Source organism: Eriocheir sinensis, unplaced genomic scaffold (genome assembly GCF_024679095.1).
Source record: "Eriocheir sinensis breed Jianghai 21 unplaced genomic scaffold, ASM2467909v1 Scaffold104, whole genome shotgun sequence".
NCBI classification, from domain to species: Eukaryota; Metazoa; Arthropoda; class Malacostraca; order Decapoda; family Varunidae; genus Eriocheir; species Eriocheir sinensis.
Window position 1 is genome coordinate 305001 of NW_026110341.1, and position 17638 is coordinate 322638.

General features: G+C 44.1%; 1 protein-coding gene across 5 annotated transcripts in view; it reads left to right on the top strand.

Moving 5' to 3' along the window:
• The window catches only part of LOC126989066 (uncharacterized), a 4840-nt gene extending 4084 nt beyond the window's left edge, over positions 1 to 756 (top strand). Inside the window, exons 2-4 of one of the 5 annotated variants that reach the window (XM_050847618.1) lie at positions 51 to 184; positions 287 to 592; positions 644 to 756. In XM_050847618.1, the coding sequence (XP_050703575.1) occupies positions 51 to 184; positions 287 to 592; positions 644 to 697 (494 nt within the window). In that variant the 3' untranslated portion in view covers positions 698 to 756. Of the gene's footprint in view, positions 185 to 286 lie in introns of all 5 variants that reach the window. The other 4 variants (XM_050847620.1, XM_050847616.1, XM_050847617.1 and 1 more) reach the window with 4 other exon arrangements.
• The last annotated feature ends 16882 nt before the right edge of the window (positions 757 to 17638 follow it).

The window sequence follows — 17638 nt, forward strand, 5'->3', positions numbered from 1 at the left end:
CAGTAGTACCTTCTGTTATCGGTCCCAGCATGTCCTCGACACACCCGCAGATGTGAGGATGCGATTCCAAGGCGAGACCGAGGTGGTCGAGAACAGCCTGTACGAGACCGTGGAGAACATTCGCGGGACCGAGGTGGTCGAGAACAGCCTGTACGAGCCCTTGGACAACACCCGCAGGACCGAGGTGGTCGAGAACAGCCTGTACGAGCCGATGGACAACACACGCCGGACCGAGGTGGTCGAGAACAGCCTGTACGAGACCTTGGACAACACACGCTGGACCGAGGTGGTCGAGAACAGCCTGTACGAGCCCTTGGACAACACCCGCAGGACCGAGGTGGTCGAGAACAGCCTGTACGAGCCCTTGGACAACACCCGCAGGACCGAGGTGGTCGAGAACAGCCTGTACGAGCCCTTGGACAACACCCGCAGGACCGAGGTGGTCGAGAACAGCCTGTACGAGCCCTTGGACAACACCCGCAGGACCGAGGTGGTCGAGAACAGCCTGTACGAGCCCTTGGACAACACCCGCAGGACCGAGGTGGTCGAGAACAGCCTGTACGAGACCTTGGACAACACCCGCAGGACCGAGGTGGTCGAGAACAGCCTGTACGAGCCCTTGGACAACACCCGCAGGACCGAGGTGGTCGAGAACAGCCTGTACGAGCCCTTTGAAAACGTGAGGAAGCCGCGGTGAGGAAGAAGGAAATAGAAGAGGAGGAGGAAGATGAGGAGCAAGCGTGAAAACATGGGAGGGCAGGCAACAAAAAGCCTGCTGGTTCATCACGAGGCTGCCTGCTTTAGCGACATGTGAATCAGCTCGTCAGCCAATTGAGAGACCTGCGCCACAGACTGAAGCACTTTTGTACGCACGCGCGGGCACTTCGAGCTCGCCCCTGACGCAGCAAAGTGACGACCAGTGCGATCTTGGAAGGAAATTATCGCTTTCGAGCAAACAACTTCTGCTGGAAAGCTGTTCCAGTGGCGGACGGGTCTTCGAAAAATAACTCCTGCCGATATCTGTGGGGTGGGCGTGGCAACGCACCCCCGGCGCATGCCCCCATTGATTGGCAGATTGCTGCATCGTTTGAAGGAAGGAAGGAAGGGAAGAGAGAAAGAAGAAGAAGAAGAAGAAGAAGAAGAAGAAGAAGAAGAAGAAGAAGAAGAAGAAGAAGAAGAAGAAGAAGAAGAAGAAGAAGAAGAAGAAGAAGAAGAAGAAGAAGAAGAAGAAGAAGAAGAAGAAGAAGAAGAAGAAGAAGAAGAAGAAGAAGAAGAAGAAGAAGAAGAAGAAGAAGAAGAAGAAGAAGAAGAAGAAGAAGAATACGGGAGGGGCGAGGAGGAGGAGAAGGGGGAGATTTATAACGACGTTGCTTGCCTTGCTGGTTCAAAACGTTAGGCGGGGACTGGAGGGGACACGAAACAGATTGACACGTGTGTACGCGGCCATGGGGACGATGAGGGGCTGACGCGTGCTGAGAATGATGGCGAGAAGGGAAGATAATAATAATAATAAGAAGAAGAAGAAAAGACCAAGTAGCCACGGTTAGTACAGCCAGTGGGTTTAAATCCATGACGGGTGTATTAAATAAAGGAAGATGAGGGTTTGGTCGGCATTATAACAGCCAATGATATAGTTTATATAATAGCCTGTATGACATATGTATTATATGTGAATATTCTTTGATGTGAATATATGAGTATGATGCCCTATGACAGGGATGTGACTATGTGACATGAATATGTATATGGTATGATTAATTAATTAAGAACATAATATGAATATGACGTGATTTTTTAAATATGCCATGAATATATGATGTGGATATGGATACGAATAACATATATAACTATGAATATAAACATGTAACATGGATATGAAGATAGATGGAAAAGATATGAATAAATTATATGAATAAGAATAAGATTGGGTGATATGATGTGAGTAAGGAATGAATGTGAATACCACCCTATGACTGGGGTGTGGGATATGACATGACATGAACACGATGAAAAACATATTACATGATGTGACTATGAATGTGTTATGCTGTGTGAAGATGAATTTGAATATGATGGGACAAATATGATATCTATCTATATGTATTACATGATATGACGCCAATATTGCAACAGCCTTCAAGAAACGGCAAAGGACTATTTCCCGTGTTTCTTTACCTCCCTCTCAGCCACTTGACTTGTAAATCACACTTGAATGATATAAAATGAAAGCTTCCAGACTTATAGACGTGGTCTGTGGTGTCAAGAGATATTTTGGATACTGACTCAACCATATTTATTTTCCATCAGTGATTCCTTACTTTTCAAGAGGAGAGTATCCAGACACCTCTCCTCTTGAAACTGACCTCTCTTTTGGCCACTCCTCTTAACTCTTTTAATAGGATCAGTAATTGGCGGGCTTTTTTTTTTTCATTATTGTTTTCTCTTTTTTTTGCCCTTGAGTTGTTTCCTTTACTGTTGAAAAAAAAAAAAGGGGGCAGGGCACTGATAACAAAGGTCGGTTTTATAAGACTTTTTCGGTTCTCACATCAGCAGGGCACTGATAACAAAGGTCGGTTTTATAAGACTTTTTCGGTTCTCACATCAGCAGGGCACTGATAACAAAGATCGGTTTTATAAGACTTTTTCGGTTCTCACATCAGCAGGGCACTGATAACAAAAGTTGGTTTTGTAAGACTTTTTCGGTTCTCACATCAGCAGGGCACTGATAACAAAGGTCGGTTTTATAAGACTTTTTCGGTTCTCACATCAGCAGGGCACTGGTAACAGCTGGAGTAGGTAGGAAGACACCTACCGAACGGGCGCAAGCCACTCCCGGTGAGGTATATATGGGAGGTGAGAAGGGAGCTGAAGCCCTCCAAAGACGCTTCCCATGTCCTCACTAACCGTTTCCCTATTGTCTCACCAACACCGGAGAGTAGTTCAGCACGCTCTCTAAAGACAGATCCTCTCTTTATCCACACCACACTACATTCACACAACATATACACCTTTTCCCAAAATTAAAATTTCAAAATGGCGCACATACACCAAGCCTCGGAGTCCCCGCCTGGGGGGGGGACCACAAATTCCCCCAGGGAGGACTCCCCTTCTGGCTGCCGACCCGAGAGGTGTCTTGATAACTCCTCGAACCTCTTTCTTCTCAATTTCTGCAACATTCGCGGTCTTCGCTCTAATTTTCATTCTGTGGAACATCATCTCTCCTCCTCTAAACCTCACCTTCTCTTCCTTACCGAAACACAGGTTTCTGAGGCTACCGACAACAATCTCTACTCTGTTCCCTCCTACTATCTCTATCCTAAATTTAAATCCAAAGCTGAATGTTGCGCCTACGTGCGCAACGACATCACTTGCTCTCGTGCCCACAACCTTGATTCTTCTGAATTTTCCACCATCTGGCTAAGACTTCATTGTCATTCTATTACTAAATACATCTGTGCTGTTTATCTCTCACCTAACTCAACCAACTATGTAAAATTCTTTGACTATTTGAATTCTAAAGTGGAGCACATCTTGACCCACTCTCCCTTCGCTGAAATCTCCATCCTAGGAGATTTCAATGTTCACCACCAGCTTTGGCTTTCATCCTCTTTCACTGACCATCCTGGTGAACAAGCCTACAACTTTGCTATCCTCAACGACCTAGAGCAGTTGGTCCAGCACCCTACACGTATTCCCGACCGTCTTGGAGATCGGCCCAACATTCTAGACCTCTTCCTTACCTCAAACCCTTCTGCTTATTCTGTCAAACTGTTCTCTCCGTTGGGCTCCTCCGATCACAATCTTATTTCTGCATCCTGTCCCATCGCTCCTGTACACCCTCTGGACCCACCGAAGAGGCGATGCTTCTGGCATTTTGCTTCAGCTCGGTGGGACGACCTGAGGATGTACTTTTCCGATTTCCCGTGGAATGATTATTGCTTCCAGGATAGAGACCCCTCTGTGTGTGCTCAGCGCATCACAGAGGTGATTGTCTTTGGAATGGAGGCATACATTCCTCGTTCTTTCTCTACTCCTCACGCTAAAAAGCCTTGGTTTAATCACGCTTGTTCTCGTGCTGTCAATGATAGAGAGGTAGCTCACAAGAGGTACCAGAGCCTTCAAACTAATGCTAATTATGAACTTTACATTTCTGCCCGAAATCGTGCCAAATCTATTCTCCGACCAACCAAAAATTCTTTCATTAATAGAAAATGTCAAAACCTTGCTTTCTCTAACTCTTCCCGTGACTTCTGGCATCTAGCCAAAAACATCTCCTCCAACTTCACTTCTTCATCTTTCCCTCCACTCCTCAATCCTGACGGCAACACTGCCGTCTCATCTATCTCTAAGGCTGAACTCTTCTCTCAAACTTTTTCTAAAAACTCCACTCTGGACGATTCTGGGCATATTCCTCCTACTCATCCCCCCTCTGACTCCTTTATGCCAGTTATAAAGATTCTTCAAAATGATGTTTTCTATGCCCTCTCTGGCCTCAATCCTCAGAAGGCTTATGGACCTGATGGAGTCCCTCCTATTGTCCTTAAAAACTGTGCCTCCGTGCTGTCACCCTGCCTGGTCAAACTCTTTCGCCTCTGCCTGTCAACATCTACCTTTCCTTCTTGCTGGAAGTATGCCTTCATACAGCCTGTGCCTAAGAAGGGTGACCGCTCCAATCCCTCAAACTACCGTCCTATAGCTTTACTTTCTTGTCTATCTAAAGCTTTTGAATCAATCCTTAACCGGAAGATTCAAAAGCACCTTTCCACTTCTGACCTTCTATCTGATCGCCAGTCGTTCTACTGGTGATCTCCTAGCCTTCTTAACTGACTCTTGGTCATCCTCTCTTAGCCGTTTCGGTGAAACTTTTGCTATTGCGCTGGACATATCAAAAGCTTTTGATAGGGTCTGGCACAAATCTTTGCTTTCTAAACTACCCTCCTACGGTTTCTATCCTTCTCTCTGTACCTTTATCTCCAGTTTCCTTTCTGACCATTCTATTTCTGCCGTGGTAGACGGTCACTGTTCTTCCCCTAAATCTATTAACAGTGGTGTCCCACAGGGTTCTGTCCTATCTCCACTCTTGTTCTGTTGTTCATTGATGATCTTCTTTCCAAAACGAACTGTCCTATCCATTCCTACGCCGATGATTCCACTCTGCATTACTCAACTTCTTTTAATAGAAGACCCACCCTTCAGGAACTTAACGACTCAAGGCTGGAGGCTGCAGAACGCTTAGCCTCAGACCTTACTATTATTTCCGATTGGGGCAAGAAGAACCTGGTGTCCTTCAACGCCTCAAAAACACAGTTTCTCCACCTATCCACTCGACACAATCTTCCAAACAACTATCCCCTATTCTTTGACAACACCCAGCTATCACCTTCCTCAACACTAAACATCCTCGGTCTATCCTTAACTCAAAATCTCAACAGGAACTTCATATCTCATCTCTTACTAAATCAGCTTCCTTGAGGCTGGGCGTTCTGTACCGTCTCCGCCAGTTCTTCTCCCTGCACAGTTGCTGTCCATATACAGGGGCCTTGTCCGCCCTCGTATGGAGTATGCATCTCATGTGTGGGGGGGCTCCACTCACACAGCTCTTCTGGACAGAGTGGAGGCTAAGGCTCTTCGTCTCATCAGCTCTCCTCCTCATACTGATAGTCTTCTACCTCTTAAATTCCGCCGCAATGTTGCCTCTCTTTCTATCTTCTATCGATATTTCCACGCTGACTGCTCTTCTGAACTTGCTAACTGCATGCCTCCCCCCCTCCCGCGGCCCCGCTGCACTCGACTTTCTACTCATGCTCATCCCTATACTGTCCAAACCCCTTATGCAAGAGTTAACCAGCATCTTCACTCTTTCATCCCTCACGCTGGTAAACTCTGGAACAATCTTCCTTCATCTGTATTTCCTCCTGCCTACGACTTGAACTCTTTCAAGAGGAGGGTATCAGGACACCTCTCCTCCCGTATTTGATCTTCCTTTCGGCCACCTCTTTTGTTTCTTTTTTAGGAGCAGCGAGTAGCGGGCTTTTTTTTTATTATTGTTTCCTTTTTTTGTGTGCCCTTGAGCTGCCTCCTTTGTTGTAAAAAAAAAAAAAACATAGGTTGGTTCTATAAGATTTTTTCGGTTCTCACATCAGCAGGGCACTGATAACAATGGTTGATTTTATAAGACTCTTTCGGTTTTCACATCAGCTATTTCTAAAGGTCAAAGAGGGATCAGACGGGTTCTAATGAGCGTTTTTGGGGGGTTCATAGTACAGAGGAAGGGTCAAACTGCCACCAGGCTCATAAAACTACTCCTGGAAAAGCCCAAAACTCCCACAAAAGGCTTGTCAAATATGTGTAGCCTCCTCCTCCTCCTTCTCCTCTGTCTCCTCCTCCTCCTCCTCCTCTGTCTCCTCCTCCTCCTCCTCCTCTGTCTCCTCCTCCTCCTCTGTCTCCTCCTCCTCCTCCTCCATTTTCTGATTATCTCTTTGTTTTCCTCTCTCTCTCTCTCTCTGACCGCCCTAGGGAGAGGTACTGGTCGCTCCGCGCCACTAGCCAGCTGCGGACATGTGCTCCAAATCCCTCAAACCTCACTACTCAGGGATAACACACTAGAGCAACGCGACTACATACGTGTCAGTGTTTAATAAGGACGCATACTGCAATACCATCATCTCTAATACCATCATCAGCAAGCAACATGGATTCGTCTACCTCTGCACTCGAGACAACACGTGTGGAAAACAAGAATGAACCTTCCATGGCAAATCCTACCACAGAATACCTTCACAACCTCACCAAAGTGCAACTGCAGAAACACTGCCGCAATATAGGACTAACAAATGTGTGGGCCAACAAAGATCAGCTCGTGGAAATGATAATGGCAAACCACAGCGACGGAGCTCCTTCACCGTGCAGCACATCGACAACCAACAAACGCTGTAGTGTTAACAATCATTCTTGTGAACGCGGAAGTCCAGCATCTCTCAACAGCGAAAGTGAAAGTGAACGTGCTGTGTACCCCCGTAGTGAACCCATCTGTGCAGCATCTCAGAGCAGTGATCGAGACATAAGTCCTGCATCTCTCAACAGCGAAAGTGAAAGTGAACGTGCTGGGTACCCCAGTAGTGAATCCATCTGTGCAGCATCTCAGAGCAGTGATCGTGACAAAAGTCCTGCATCTCTCAACAGCGAAAGTGAAAGTGAACGTGCTGGGTACCCCAGTAGTGAATCCATCTGTGCAGCATCTCAGAGCAGTGATCGTGACAAAAGTCCTGCATCTCTCAACAGCGAAAGTGAAAGTGAACGTGCTGGGTACCCCAGTAGTGAACCCGTCTGTGCAGCATCTCAGAGCAGTGATCGTGACAAAAGTCCTGCATCTCTCAACAGCGAAAGTGAAAGTGTAGCATCTCAGGGCAGTGATCGTGACAAAAGTCCTGCATCTCTCAACAGCGAAAGTGAAAGTGTAGCATCTCAGGGCAGTGATCGTGACAATGTTCTCCCACACGGCAGTAACTCAAACTCAAGTAATGACCCTCAAGAACCTACAGTGAATCACAAGAAACTGGAGTGTGAAATACATAAACTGTACGGAATGCTTCAAAGTATGAACAACGAAATCGAACACTCATACGAGGAAATAAAGAAAATGAACACCTGTTTCCATCATTTGGATGAACGCCTAACTAAACTTGAAAGGATCATAAGTAGAGGAGGTCATAGTGACGTTAATACTGATGTCAGAAATACGGTGAGCCTAACTAGCCTAAGCCACCGTATCAGTGATCTGGAGGAAAAAGCGAGTGAAAACACAGGCAAGTGGTAATACAAGTGATGTGCACCAGACAACACAGCCTAATCATGACTCTCCAGTGAAAAATATCTAATTCTTGGTGACGTCAATCTCAGCAACATCAAGGTATCCGATTTATCAGACAGCTGGAGTGTGAGAAAATTAGGGGTGGCAAACTATGTTCTCATGTGCAGCTGGGTGAAAGAAATACTCTCATGGTCTCCCGCCAATTGCATAATCTACGCTGGGCTTTTTGACATTCTGGAAAGATCCGAGTACACAGTAGCCCTGGATAACCTCGGAGCCTTGATCAGTGAACTAAAAACGAAAAACGAAAACATGGACATCTATGTCAGTCAGCTGGTGCCAAGCCTGCAGAGTGATACATTGCAGGCCAAAATAAATGACTTCAATGAACACCTACAAAAATGGGGTAATGAAAATGAAATACCCATTATAAACCCTGACCCGCTATTCAGGCTGGGGGATGGTAACATTGATGAGGATTGCTACTACGCTTATGGCCAGCACCAAGGATCCATGCTTATCAGACTAGGGGCCACAAGACTACTTCGTGCCATGGCTGGCCAGTGTACGCCTCTCCAGGGACACATGAACAAGGAAAATCTCAAAAAACATCTCCAGTCACACTACCTCCACAAACATCCTAACAAGCAAACACAGAGGACACCTGGCCACCACCCCACCCCCACCTCACCAGCACACCAGGTGGACAGCGACGGATGGAGAAGGGCGGGGCGGCGCACCTACGCACCCCCATCCGCCCAGGCCCACCACTCTAATCCTTCTCGCCACCCCCATCCTCACCCTGCTGGGAACCACGGAAGGTGGAACAGTGACCTTAATCCTCCGCGCCACCCCCACCCCTACCCTCATGGGGGTCACGGAAGGCGGGACAGTAACCTGACAACACCTGGTCCCACACCTGACGATAGGAGGGGCACTAACCCTCACTACCCGACCTCCCACCTCCGATATGACAACTCTCAACAGCATCTCTCCCATGGATGGACTAGAAGCCACCCCCACCCCCACACCCAGAGCTCCACACCGTCACCACCACCGCAACCATGGCCACGCAGAAGAGGAGCGTGCTACAACTGTGGGGAAACAAACCACACGCAAAACACATGCAGGTTTGACCATAAAATACGGTGCACAACATGTTACCAATTAGGCCACAAAACTAGACTATGTAACTTCTACAGAGGATAGGTCATTGGCGAAGAAGACGTTGCCGTTGAACATTATAGTAAAGCTAAGGACGGTCTCTCCATAGAACACATCAATGCCCAGTCTCTTCTATCTAGCTTCGAGGAAATAAAATTACTATTATATGACCGTGATATTGACATTCTCTGTGTTAGTGAGACTTGGCTTCATCAACAAACACCTGACTCACTAATAATAATACCAGGTTACAATTTATTTCGACACGATAAGGGCCGCGGAGGTGGAGTGTGTCTTTATGTTAAGGATAATCTAAGCTCCAAGATCATTACACCAGATGTTGAACCCTGTACTGGAATCGAAAACATATGGATCACAGTTCAAAGCAGAAAACTACCATCAATCATTGTAGGATGCTTATACAGACATCCCAAAGCCCCCGCTACCTCATATGATTATCTAATGGAAGTCTTCAAGCACGTTAACCTAAGAAAGAAACCCATGTATGTGTTCGGCGATCTTAACGATAACCTTCTAGTTAACAACAGCAACCTGCAGAAAATAATTGAAGCTTGCGGTTTATTCCAAGTAATAAGTAAACCAACACGTGTCACCCCCCAGTCTGACACACTACTTGATGTCCTAATCACAAACAAAAAAGAAAGTATTGTTACCTCTGATTGCCTTCCCAGTACTATCGCAGATCACGACATGATTATCTCAAAATTCGACATTAGCAAACCCAAACGAACAAAAATAAAGAAAACTTTCAGAAGCATGGCTACATACAATAAAGATAACTTTTGTGAAGCATTGCTAACCAGCTCAGACTGCTTAAATAGTATCACGTTAACTGATGACATTGACGAACAGGTGAATATACTTAACACAATATTCAATTCTTGCCTAGATCAAGTTGCCCCAATGACGACTAAATATATAAATAGACCACCTGCTCCCTGGATTGACAAAGAAGTAAGAGATAACATGAAGTACAGGGATAGCTTACAAGGCCAGCTAAAATTAGATCGACACAACACACAACTTTACAACAAATATAAAGAAGAAAAGAAACGCGTTAAGGATAAGCTCCACAAAGCAAAAAAGACATACTATCATGATAAATTCCGCCAAAGTAAAGGCAACTCGTCACAAATGTGGAGTAACATTAGAGGTATAGTGCCTAACAATAAACCTAATAACAACATCATCACTAACGAAGATATTAATGACAAGGCGGAGGATTTTAACAACTACTTCGCTAACGTAGGAAGAGAAACTTTTGAGAGGTGCAAAAATGACTCTACTAACAATAATACTAACTCAGACAACGTATGAGTAACTCATGACACTATTGATAACTTAGACACAAATAACTTCTTCAGACCTAAACCAGTTGATGTTGAGACTGTAATTCTAACGATATCCAAACTAAAAGACCAAAAGACGCGACCGTGCTACTCCTGTGTTACAAGAACTAAAGTGGATAAAGATGAAAGAAAAAGTGAAATTCGATCAGTGCATAATGGTGTATAAAGTGACCCATAAATATTATCCTGAGTGGCTACTAAACTTACCATATGTAACACAAATTAACGAACTTGTAACGAGACAAAACGGAGACCTATTTATCCCAAGAGTGAGAACAGACAATGGTGCGCGGTCACTATTAGTAAGTGGACCAAGAGCATGGAACAAGCTCCCCCCTAATATAAAAGAACTCCCGTCACTCACGAGCTTCAAGAAAGCCCTAATTATTCACGCTCTTCAAGGAGGCTTTTGCTAAAGAACGCGTGAAGGACATAATATACGCTTATCTAGTACATATGTATTATATCTAGCAAGTTCCTATATATGATATCCCATGTAAATATTTAGTAATTAAGATAAAAGATTAGTTAAAGAAAGTCTTATATATGATATCTATATTACATGTAAAGTATTTAGTAATTAAGAGAAAAGCCATTGTACATTGTACTTTAATGGAATAAAGCATTCTGATTCTGATTCTGATTCTCTCTCTCTCTCTCTCTCTCTCTCTCTCTCTCTCTCTCTCTCTCTCTCTCTCTCTCTCTCTCTCTCTCTCTCTCTCTCTCTCTCTCTCTCTCTCTCTCTCTCTCTCTCTCTCTCTCTCTCTCTCTCTCTCTCTCTCTCTCTCTCTTTCTTTTTTGTTATTTATCTCAATTCATTTCATTTCTCAGTTTTTTTTTTTTTTTTTTTTGTTTGTTTTTGTTGTTGTTGTTGTTGCACGTTGATTGTACCTTCCCTATTTTTATACTTTTTGTTTTGCTATTTTCTTATTTTTTATTTTTGTTATTATTTATCTTGTTGTGTTGTTATGTTATTTATTGTTTTTTTTGTTCTGTTTTGTTTTCTTATTCTATTTGTTATTTCTTGTTTTGTTCTTTTGTTATTTTTTGTTTTCGTTATCTCGCGTGCGTACCTAATACTTCTCCCCATCTTGTTTTACGGAAGAGCGGCTAATCACACTGTTTTATGGAAGCTGATATTTTTTGTTGTTTTCTTTTCCTTCCAAGAAAATCAAAGGGAAGAAAAACCAGCACGCGAGAGACAGCAGAGAGAGGTTAGCCAAAGCGTACAAACTGGGGGTCCGCGTTTCCGAGATACCATAAGAGACGCACGCCTAGGAGAGGTTGAAAGGGCTCGAGGCGTTGATGTATTTCCTAATGTACTTCCGGGAGATCAGTGGGAAGGGAGTGGCAAAGAGTCACCACCCTACACACTCACACTGATGCTGTCTCCCACCCTGCCTATTACAACTCCCTATTTGCCTTATCACTCTACACACTCACACTGATACTGTCTCCCACCCTGCCTATTACAACTCCCTATTTGCCTTATCACTCTACACACTTACACTGATGCTGTCTCCCACCCTGCCTATTACAACTCCCTATTTGCCTTATCACTCTACAGTGTAGAATGATAAGGCAGTAGTATTTTCTGGAGCACAACTTTAGCATAGCGATTCCACCACTCATCCCGTCTTGCGCGTTTCTTTTTTTACAGTGAGGGAGGCAGCTCAAGGGTGGAAATAAATAAATAAAAAAGCCTGCTCACCACTGCTCCTGTACAAGAAAGAGACGAGTGGCCAGAAGACAGGCTGAAAGGAAACAAGTCTTGGCCTACATTTTAGCTCCTTGTTAAGCAAACCCACGTCATGGCCTACATTTTAGATCCTTGTTAAGCAAACCCACGTCTTGGCCTACATTTTAGATCCTTGTTAAGCAAACCCACGTCTTGGCCTACATTTTAGATCCTTGTTAAGCAAACCCACGTCATGGCCTACATTTTAGCTCCTTGTTAAGCAAACCCACGTCATGGCCTACATTTTAGATCCTTGTTAAGCAAACCCACGTCTTGGCCTACATTTTAGATCCTTGTTAAGCAAACCCACGTCTTGGCCTACATTTTAGCTCCTTGTTAAGCAAACCCACGTCATGGCCTACATTTTAGATCCTTGTTAAGCAAACCCACGTCTTGGCCTACATTTTAGATCCTTGTTAAGCAAACCCACGTCTTGGCCTACATTTTAGCTCCTTGTTAAGCAAACCCACGTCTTGGCCTACATTTTAGATCCTTGTTAAGCAAACCCACGTCTTGGCCTACATTTTAGATCCTTGTTAAGCATCAGCATAACCTTGTGTCACTCATGTATTTTTTTATTATTTTTTTTTACAAGAAGACGACTCAAGGGCAACAAAAAGTGTAGAAAAAAAGCCCGCTACTCACCGCTCCCACAACAGATAAAAGTAAAGAGTGGCCAAAAGAGAGGTCAGTTTTGAGTGTCTTGCAAACTTCCTTACACACGAGCACAACAAAGGTACAGAACAAGACCGGGTGGAGTACTCACCGGCGCGGCAGCAGAGGCACCAGGAGGGTGTGGGTGTGTGGCCCTGACCACCAACTTGCCTGGAAAGAATATGTCTTGTTGTTGATAACTACAATAAATGTAGTTATGAATTTTAATGAACATAATTGCTTTTTGAAAGCACAGGAACACGACTGAGTCTATTTAATTGCTTTTTGAAAGCACAGGAACACGACTGAGTCTACTGTCTCATTATTAGGATACAAATTTGACCCCATGGTGATTGCAGTCCCTCCTCTGTTGCTCTGTGCTGGCTGCCTTAACTTGCCTGGGCTGAGTCATCTGTCAGGGTTGTCCACTTGTGACTTCCCCGTGACAACTCACCCTGGCCAAGGTGACACACTGAGCCGTGCCTTCACTTGGCACTGCCAAAGTTTATCACAAAAAAATGTACTCACAAAAGTAAAACAATAAGCAACAAAAAAATTATTTAAGAAAAAAAGTCATTTGAATAAAAAAATATTTGAATAAAAAAATTGATTTAAATCAAATAAATCATTTTTTTCTTATCAAGTGTTAACAGCACAAAAACTGTGCTAGGTCGCCGTCGCATGACCTTCCAACACAACCCCAACAATTTACATTATGCAACTAGGGGTCTAAAATGGAAACTGCTGAATAGTAAAGATGGCGCCACTATAAACACTTGCCTGCACCACAACGGGCTGGGGCTGACCATCAGGCCCTACTATGAAGGCCTACCGGCGCCACAGGCCAAGACGGAAAAAAAAAAAACTATAATGCCATGTTGTAGGGTTCATCAGGGCTAACAAATGTTATTATACAATGTCATGTCTACAATGCTTGGGTAAGCCAGGAAAACAACTTGAAGAGAACAACAAGAAGATGGACAATCTGTATATAAAAATAATGATTTTTCTACCCTGGAAGTGTGTGCTGATGACTGGAAACTGACTCAGTGCACTTATTAAAGCTTATAAGTGTGTTTTAGAAGCCTACTAGTGTTTGTATAAAGCTGAACACTGACTTAACACACTTATTAATCCGGTGACAGCGACGGGCCAGATTTGTGGCTTTACCACGTTCCAGCGACGGGCCAAATTTGTGGCTTTACCACGTACCAGCGACGGGCCAAATTTGTGGCTTTACCATGTACCAGCGACGGGCCAAATTTGTGGCTTTACCACGTACTAGCGAAAGCCAAATTTGTGGCTTTACCATGTACCAGTGACGGGCCAAATTTGTGGCTTTACCACGTACCAGCGAAAGCCAAATTTGTGGCTTTACCACGTACCAGCGACGGGCCAAATTTGTGGCTTTACCACGTACCAGCGAAAGCCAAATTTGTGGCTTTACCACGTACCAGCGAAAGCCAAATTTGTGGCTTTACCACGTACCAGCGACGGGCCAAATTTGTGGCTTTACCACGTACCAGCGAAAGCCAAATTTGTGGCTTTACCACGTACCAGCGACGGGCCAAATTTGTGGCTTTACCACGTACCAGTGACGGGCCAAATTTGTGGCTTTACCACGTACCAGCGAAAGCCAAATTTGTGGCTTTACCACGTACCAGCGACGGGCCAAATTTGTGGCTTTACCACGTACCAGTGACGGGCCAAATTTGTGGCTTTACCATGTACCAGCGACGGGCCAAATTTGTGGGTTTACCATGTACCAGCGACGGGCCAAATTTGTGGCTTTACCACGTACCAGCGACGGGCCAAATTTGTGGCTTTACCACGTACCAGCGACAGGCCAATCTTTTGCCATAATATAAACCCCTCAAAATAGATGATGCATAAACTGATCACAAATGCGTTGATATGTATTATGAAATGGTTTGCGTGAGTGATGATTTTTTCTCATTGATTCCCTTAGAGGGGCCTTAAGAAACATGATCCCCCCCAGCTGCCGGGTTAAGGCCTGTAACTGTGTATTGGTGACTGAACACTGACTTAGCAAACTTATTAAAACCTATTAGTATGTGTTTGAGGCCCAAGTGTGTATTTATGACTGAAAACAGATTTAATACACTTTTTAAGGCGTATATGTGTGTGTTTGAAGAGTGTAAGTGTGTGTTTATGGCTGAACACTGACTGCACACTTATCAAAGCCTATTAGTATGTGTTTCAGGTCTGGAAGTGTATATTTAAGGCTGGAAACTGGCATAACACACTTTTTAAGGCATGTAAGTGTGTGCTTGATGCCTGGAAGTGTGTTTATGGCTGAGCACTGACTGCACACTTGATGAAGCCTGTAAGTGTGTGTTTGAGGCCAGAAAGTGTGTATATATGACTGAAAAGACTTAACACACTTTTTAAGGCATGTAAGTGTGTGCTTGATGCCTGGAAGTGTGTTTATGGCTGAGCACTGACTGCACACTTACTGAAGCCTGTAAGTGTGTGTTTGAGGCCAGAAAGTGTGTATATATGACTGAAAAGACTTAACACACTTTTTAAGGCATGTAAGTGTGTGCTTGATGCCTGGAAGTGTGTGTTTAAGGCTGAGCACTGACTGCACACTTGATGAAGCCTGTAAGTGTGTGTTTGAGGCCAGAAAGTGTGTATATATGACTGAAAAGACTTAACACACTTTTTAAGGCATGTAAGTGTGTGTTTGAAGAATGTAAGTGTGTGTGTTTATGGGTGAACACTAATTTTGCACACTTATTGAAGCCTGTGAGTTTGTGTTCGAGGCCAGGAAGTGTGTGTTTAAGGCTGACAGGCTCTCCCTTCCGTTACTAACACACCCAGGTCTGCCGTATCACCTCCCCCAATCCTACTCTTCCACTTTCCCTGGTCCCTGCTTCCTTTTCCTCCTTTGCTCATCGCCTCCGGCTCCACCTCCTCCTCCACTTCTTCACTCTCTCCCATTTCTTCTCCTCCATCATCACCATCTTCGCCGAGCTCTTTACTTCCACATCCCCCGCGTCATAGCCACACTTCCCTCCCACTATTAACAATTAATTTCAGTAGTATTAAAAACAAAATAGCTCAATTACACCATCCAATCACTACACATAACTAGGAATTGTCGTTTTGAACCTTGTTCTTTGTCCTGGATTCCGGGATAAAATTAGCTCTAATCCCGGAATCCCGTGAATTCCCGGGATTTTCAATTGTCTAAAATTGCACATTATTCCTAGTCTCCCTTTCAGGTTTTTGATGTGCTTAACATTAATAGATATGCAGAAGTATTACTGTAGATTGACTGTCTGACTAATTCCACTTAATGTTTAATTCCAAATTTCCAGCAAACACTTTGTTCCTCGACAAAGTAAAAGGAACAAGAATAAGAGCTAACTGCTTCCTTTACTGCTTTATTTTTGTTCTGCTTCCGAATTCCAATGCGAATGACAATGTAAATTATAGTTCATTATCGATGATAGAAAAATACATTTGTTTCCATTGAAATGAAGAGAGTACTTAATGACAGAAAATGTAGTAAACATTCTTTATTTATAACATGAATTAAATGTTATTATTTACAACGTTATTATCTATCCTAAAATATGTTATTTTTCTTACTCTTTTTGGTATGTCATTACCCAAAGATGATAGTTAGACATTAGTCACATTACATGTCCAACATAAAAAAACCGTTATGTACCATCGCAGCAACCAGTAGCTAAAGCGTTGGGAACTATGGCAACAGCGATCAGCTGTGCGGGCAGGCAGACAGACAGACAGTTTACTGTCAACCGTCACTGGTCGGTCACTCACGCGAGGAGGGAAAGTGCGCTGTTTTTCTTGTAATTTTGTTAAGTTGTCACGCTCATTTCAATGTCGTATACATACAGCAACGTGGAATATGCAGACATGGTGTTCATTATACGAGCTGTGTTACGGGTAACGGGAGTGCCGTGGCTGCTTTATAATATTAAAGAGAATACCTAAACAGTAAGTCCTTCCTTCACACACACACAAAACATTCCACACCCTGTATATAAATATAAATAGAACCACAAGTCCACAACCATCCTACAGTCAAATTTGCCCCTATTTTTGTACTTAATTTCATCCCGGGAATTCCCGGGATGTGCAAAAATATCCCGGGATTATTAAACCTTGAAAATTGTCCGGGATCCCGGGAAACAAACCCTACACATAACCTTGACATAATAGTATAGGGACTGAGATTTGGTTAACTTCTGATGTTGAGAGTAGTGAGCTTTTCCCTCCCCCCATTAGCATGACAGTATTCCGTAAAGACCGCCCGACAGACCTTGGCAAAGGTGGCGGTGTTATCATCGCCACCAAGCCGGGTCTTTGTGTTCAGCATAGGCCTGACCTTGATACAGACTGCTAAATCACCTGAGTCCACTTACAAACCTTCAACTGTAAATCTCTTCTTATTGCTGCTTTTTACAGACCGCCTTCTACTAATACAGACCATTTACACAACCTTCAAATTTCTCTTTCACGCATACAGGCAGACAAACACATCTGGATCACAGATGATTTCAACCTCCCCGACATTGACTGGACTGCAGCATCCCCATTTGGCCCTCCCGATGCTGACGCCCCCAACTTCATTATTCCCCACACAAACAGACGCCAACTACACGACACATTCGTTGACATCATAAATACATTTTCACTCTCACAAACAGTACTCCAGCCAACACGAACACACATTGTAACACGCCCCGCTGGCCACGGTGGCCCTTTGACCACAGCACACACACTTGACCTTTTTCTCACCAACAACATTCTTAACATAACAAACACTCAGGTTGTTCCAGGACTTAGTGACCATGAAATACTCATCGTTGACGCTGACCTTCAACCGATTAGACATAAACAGAGACC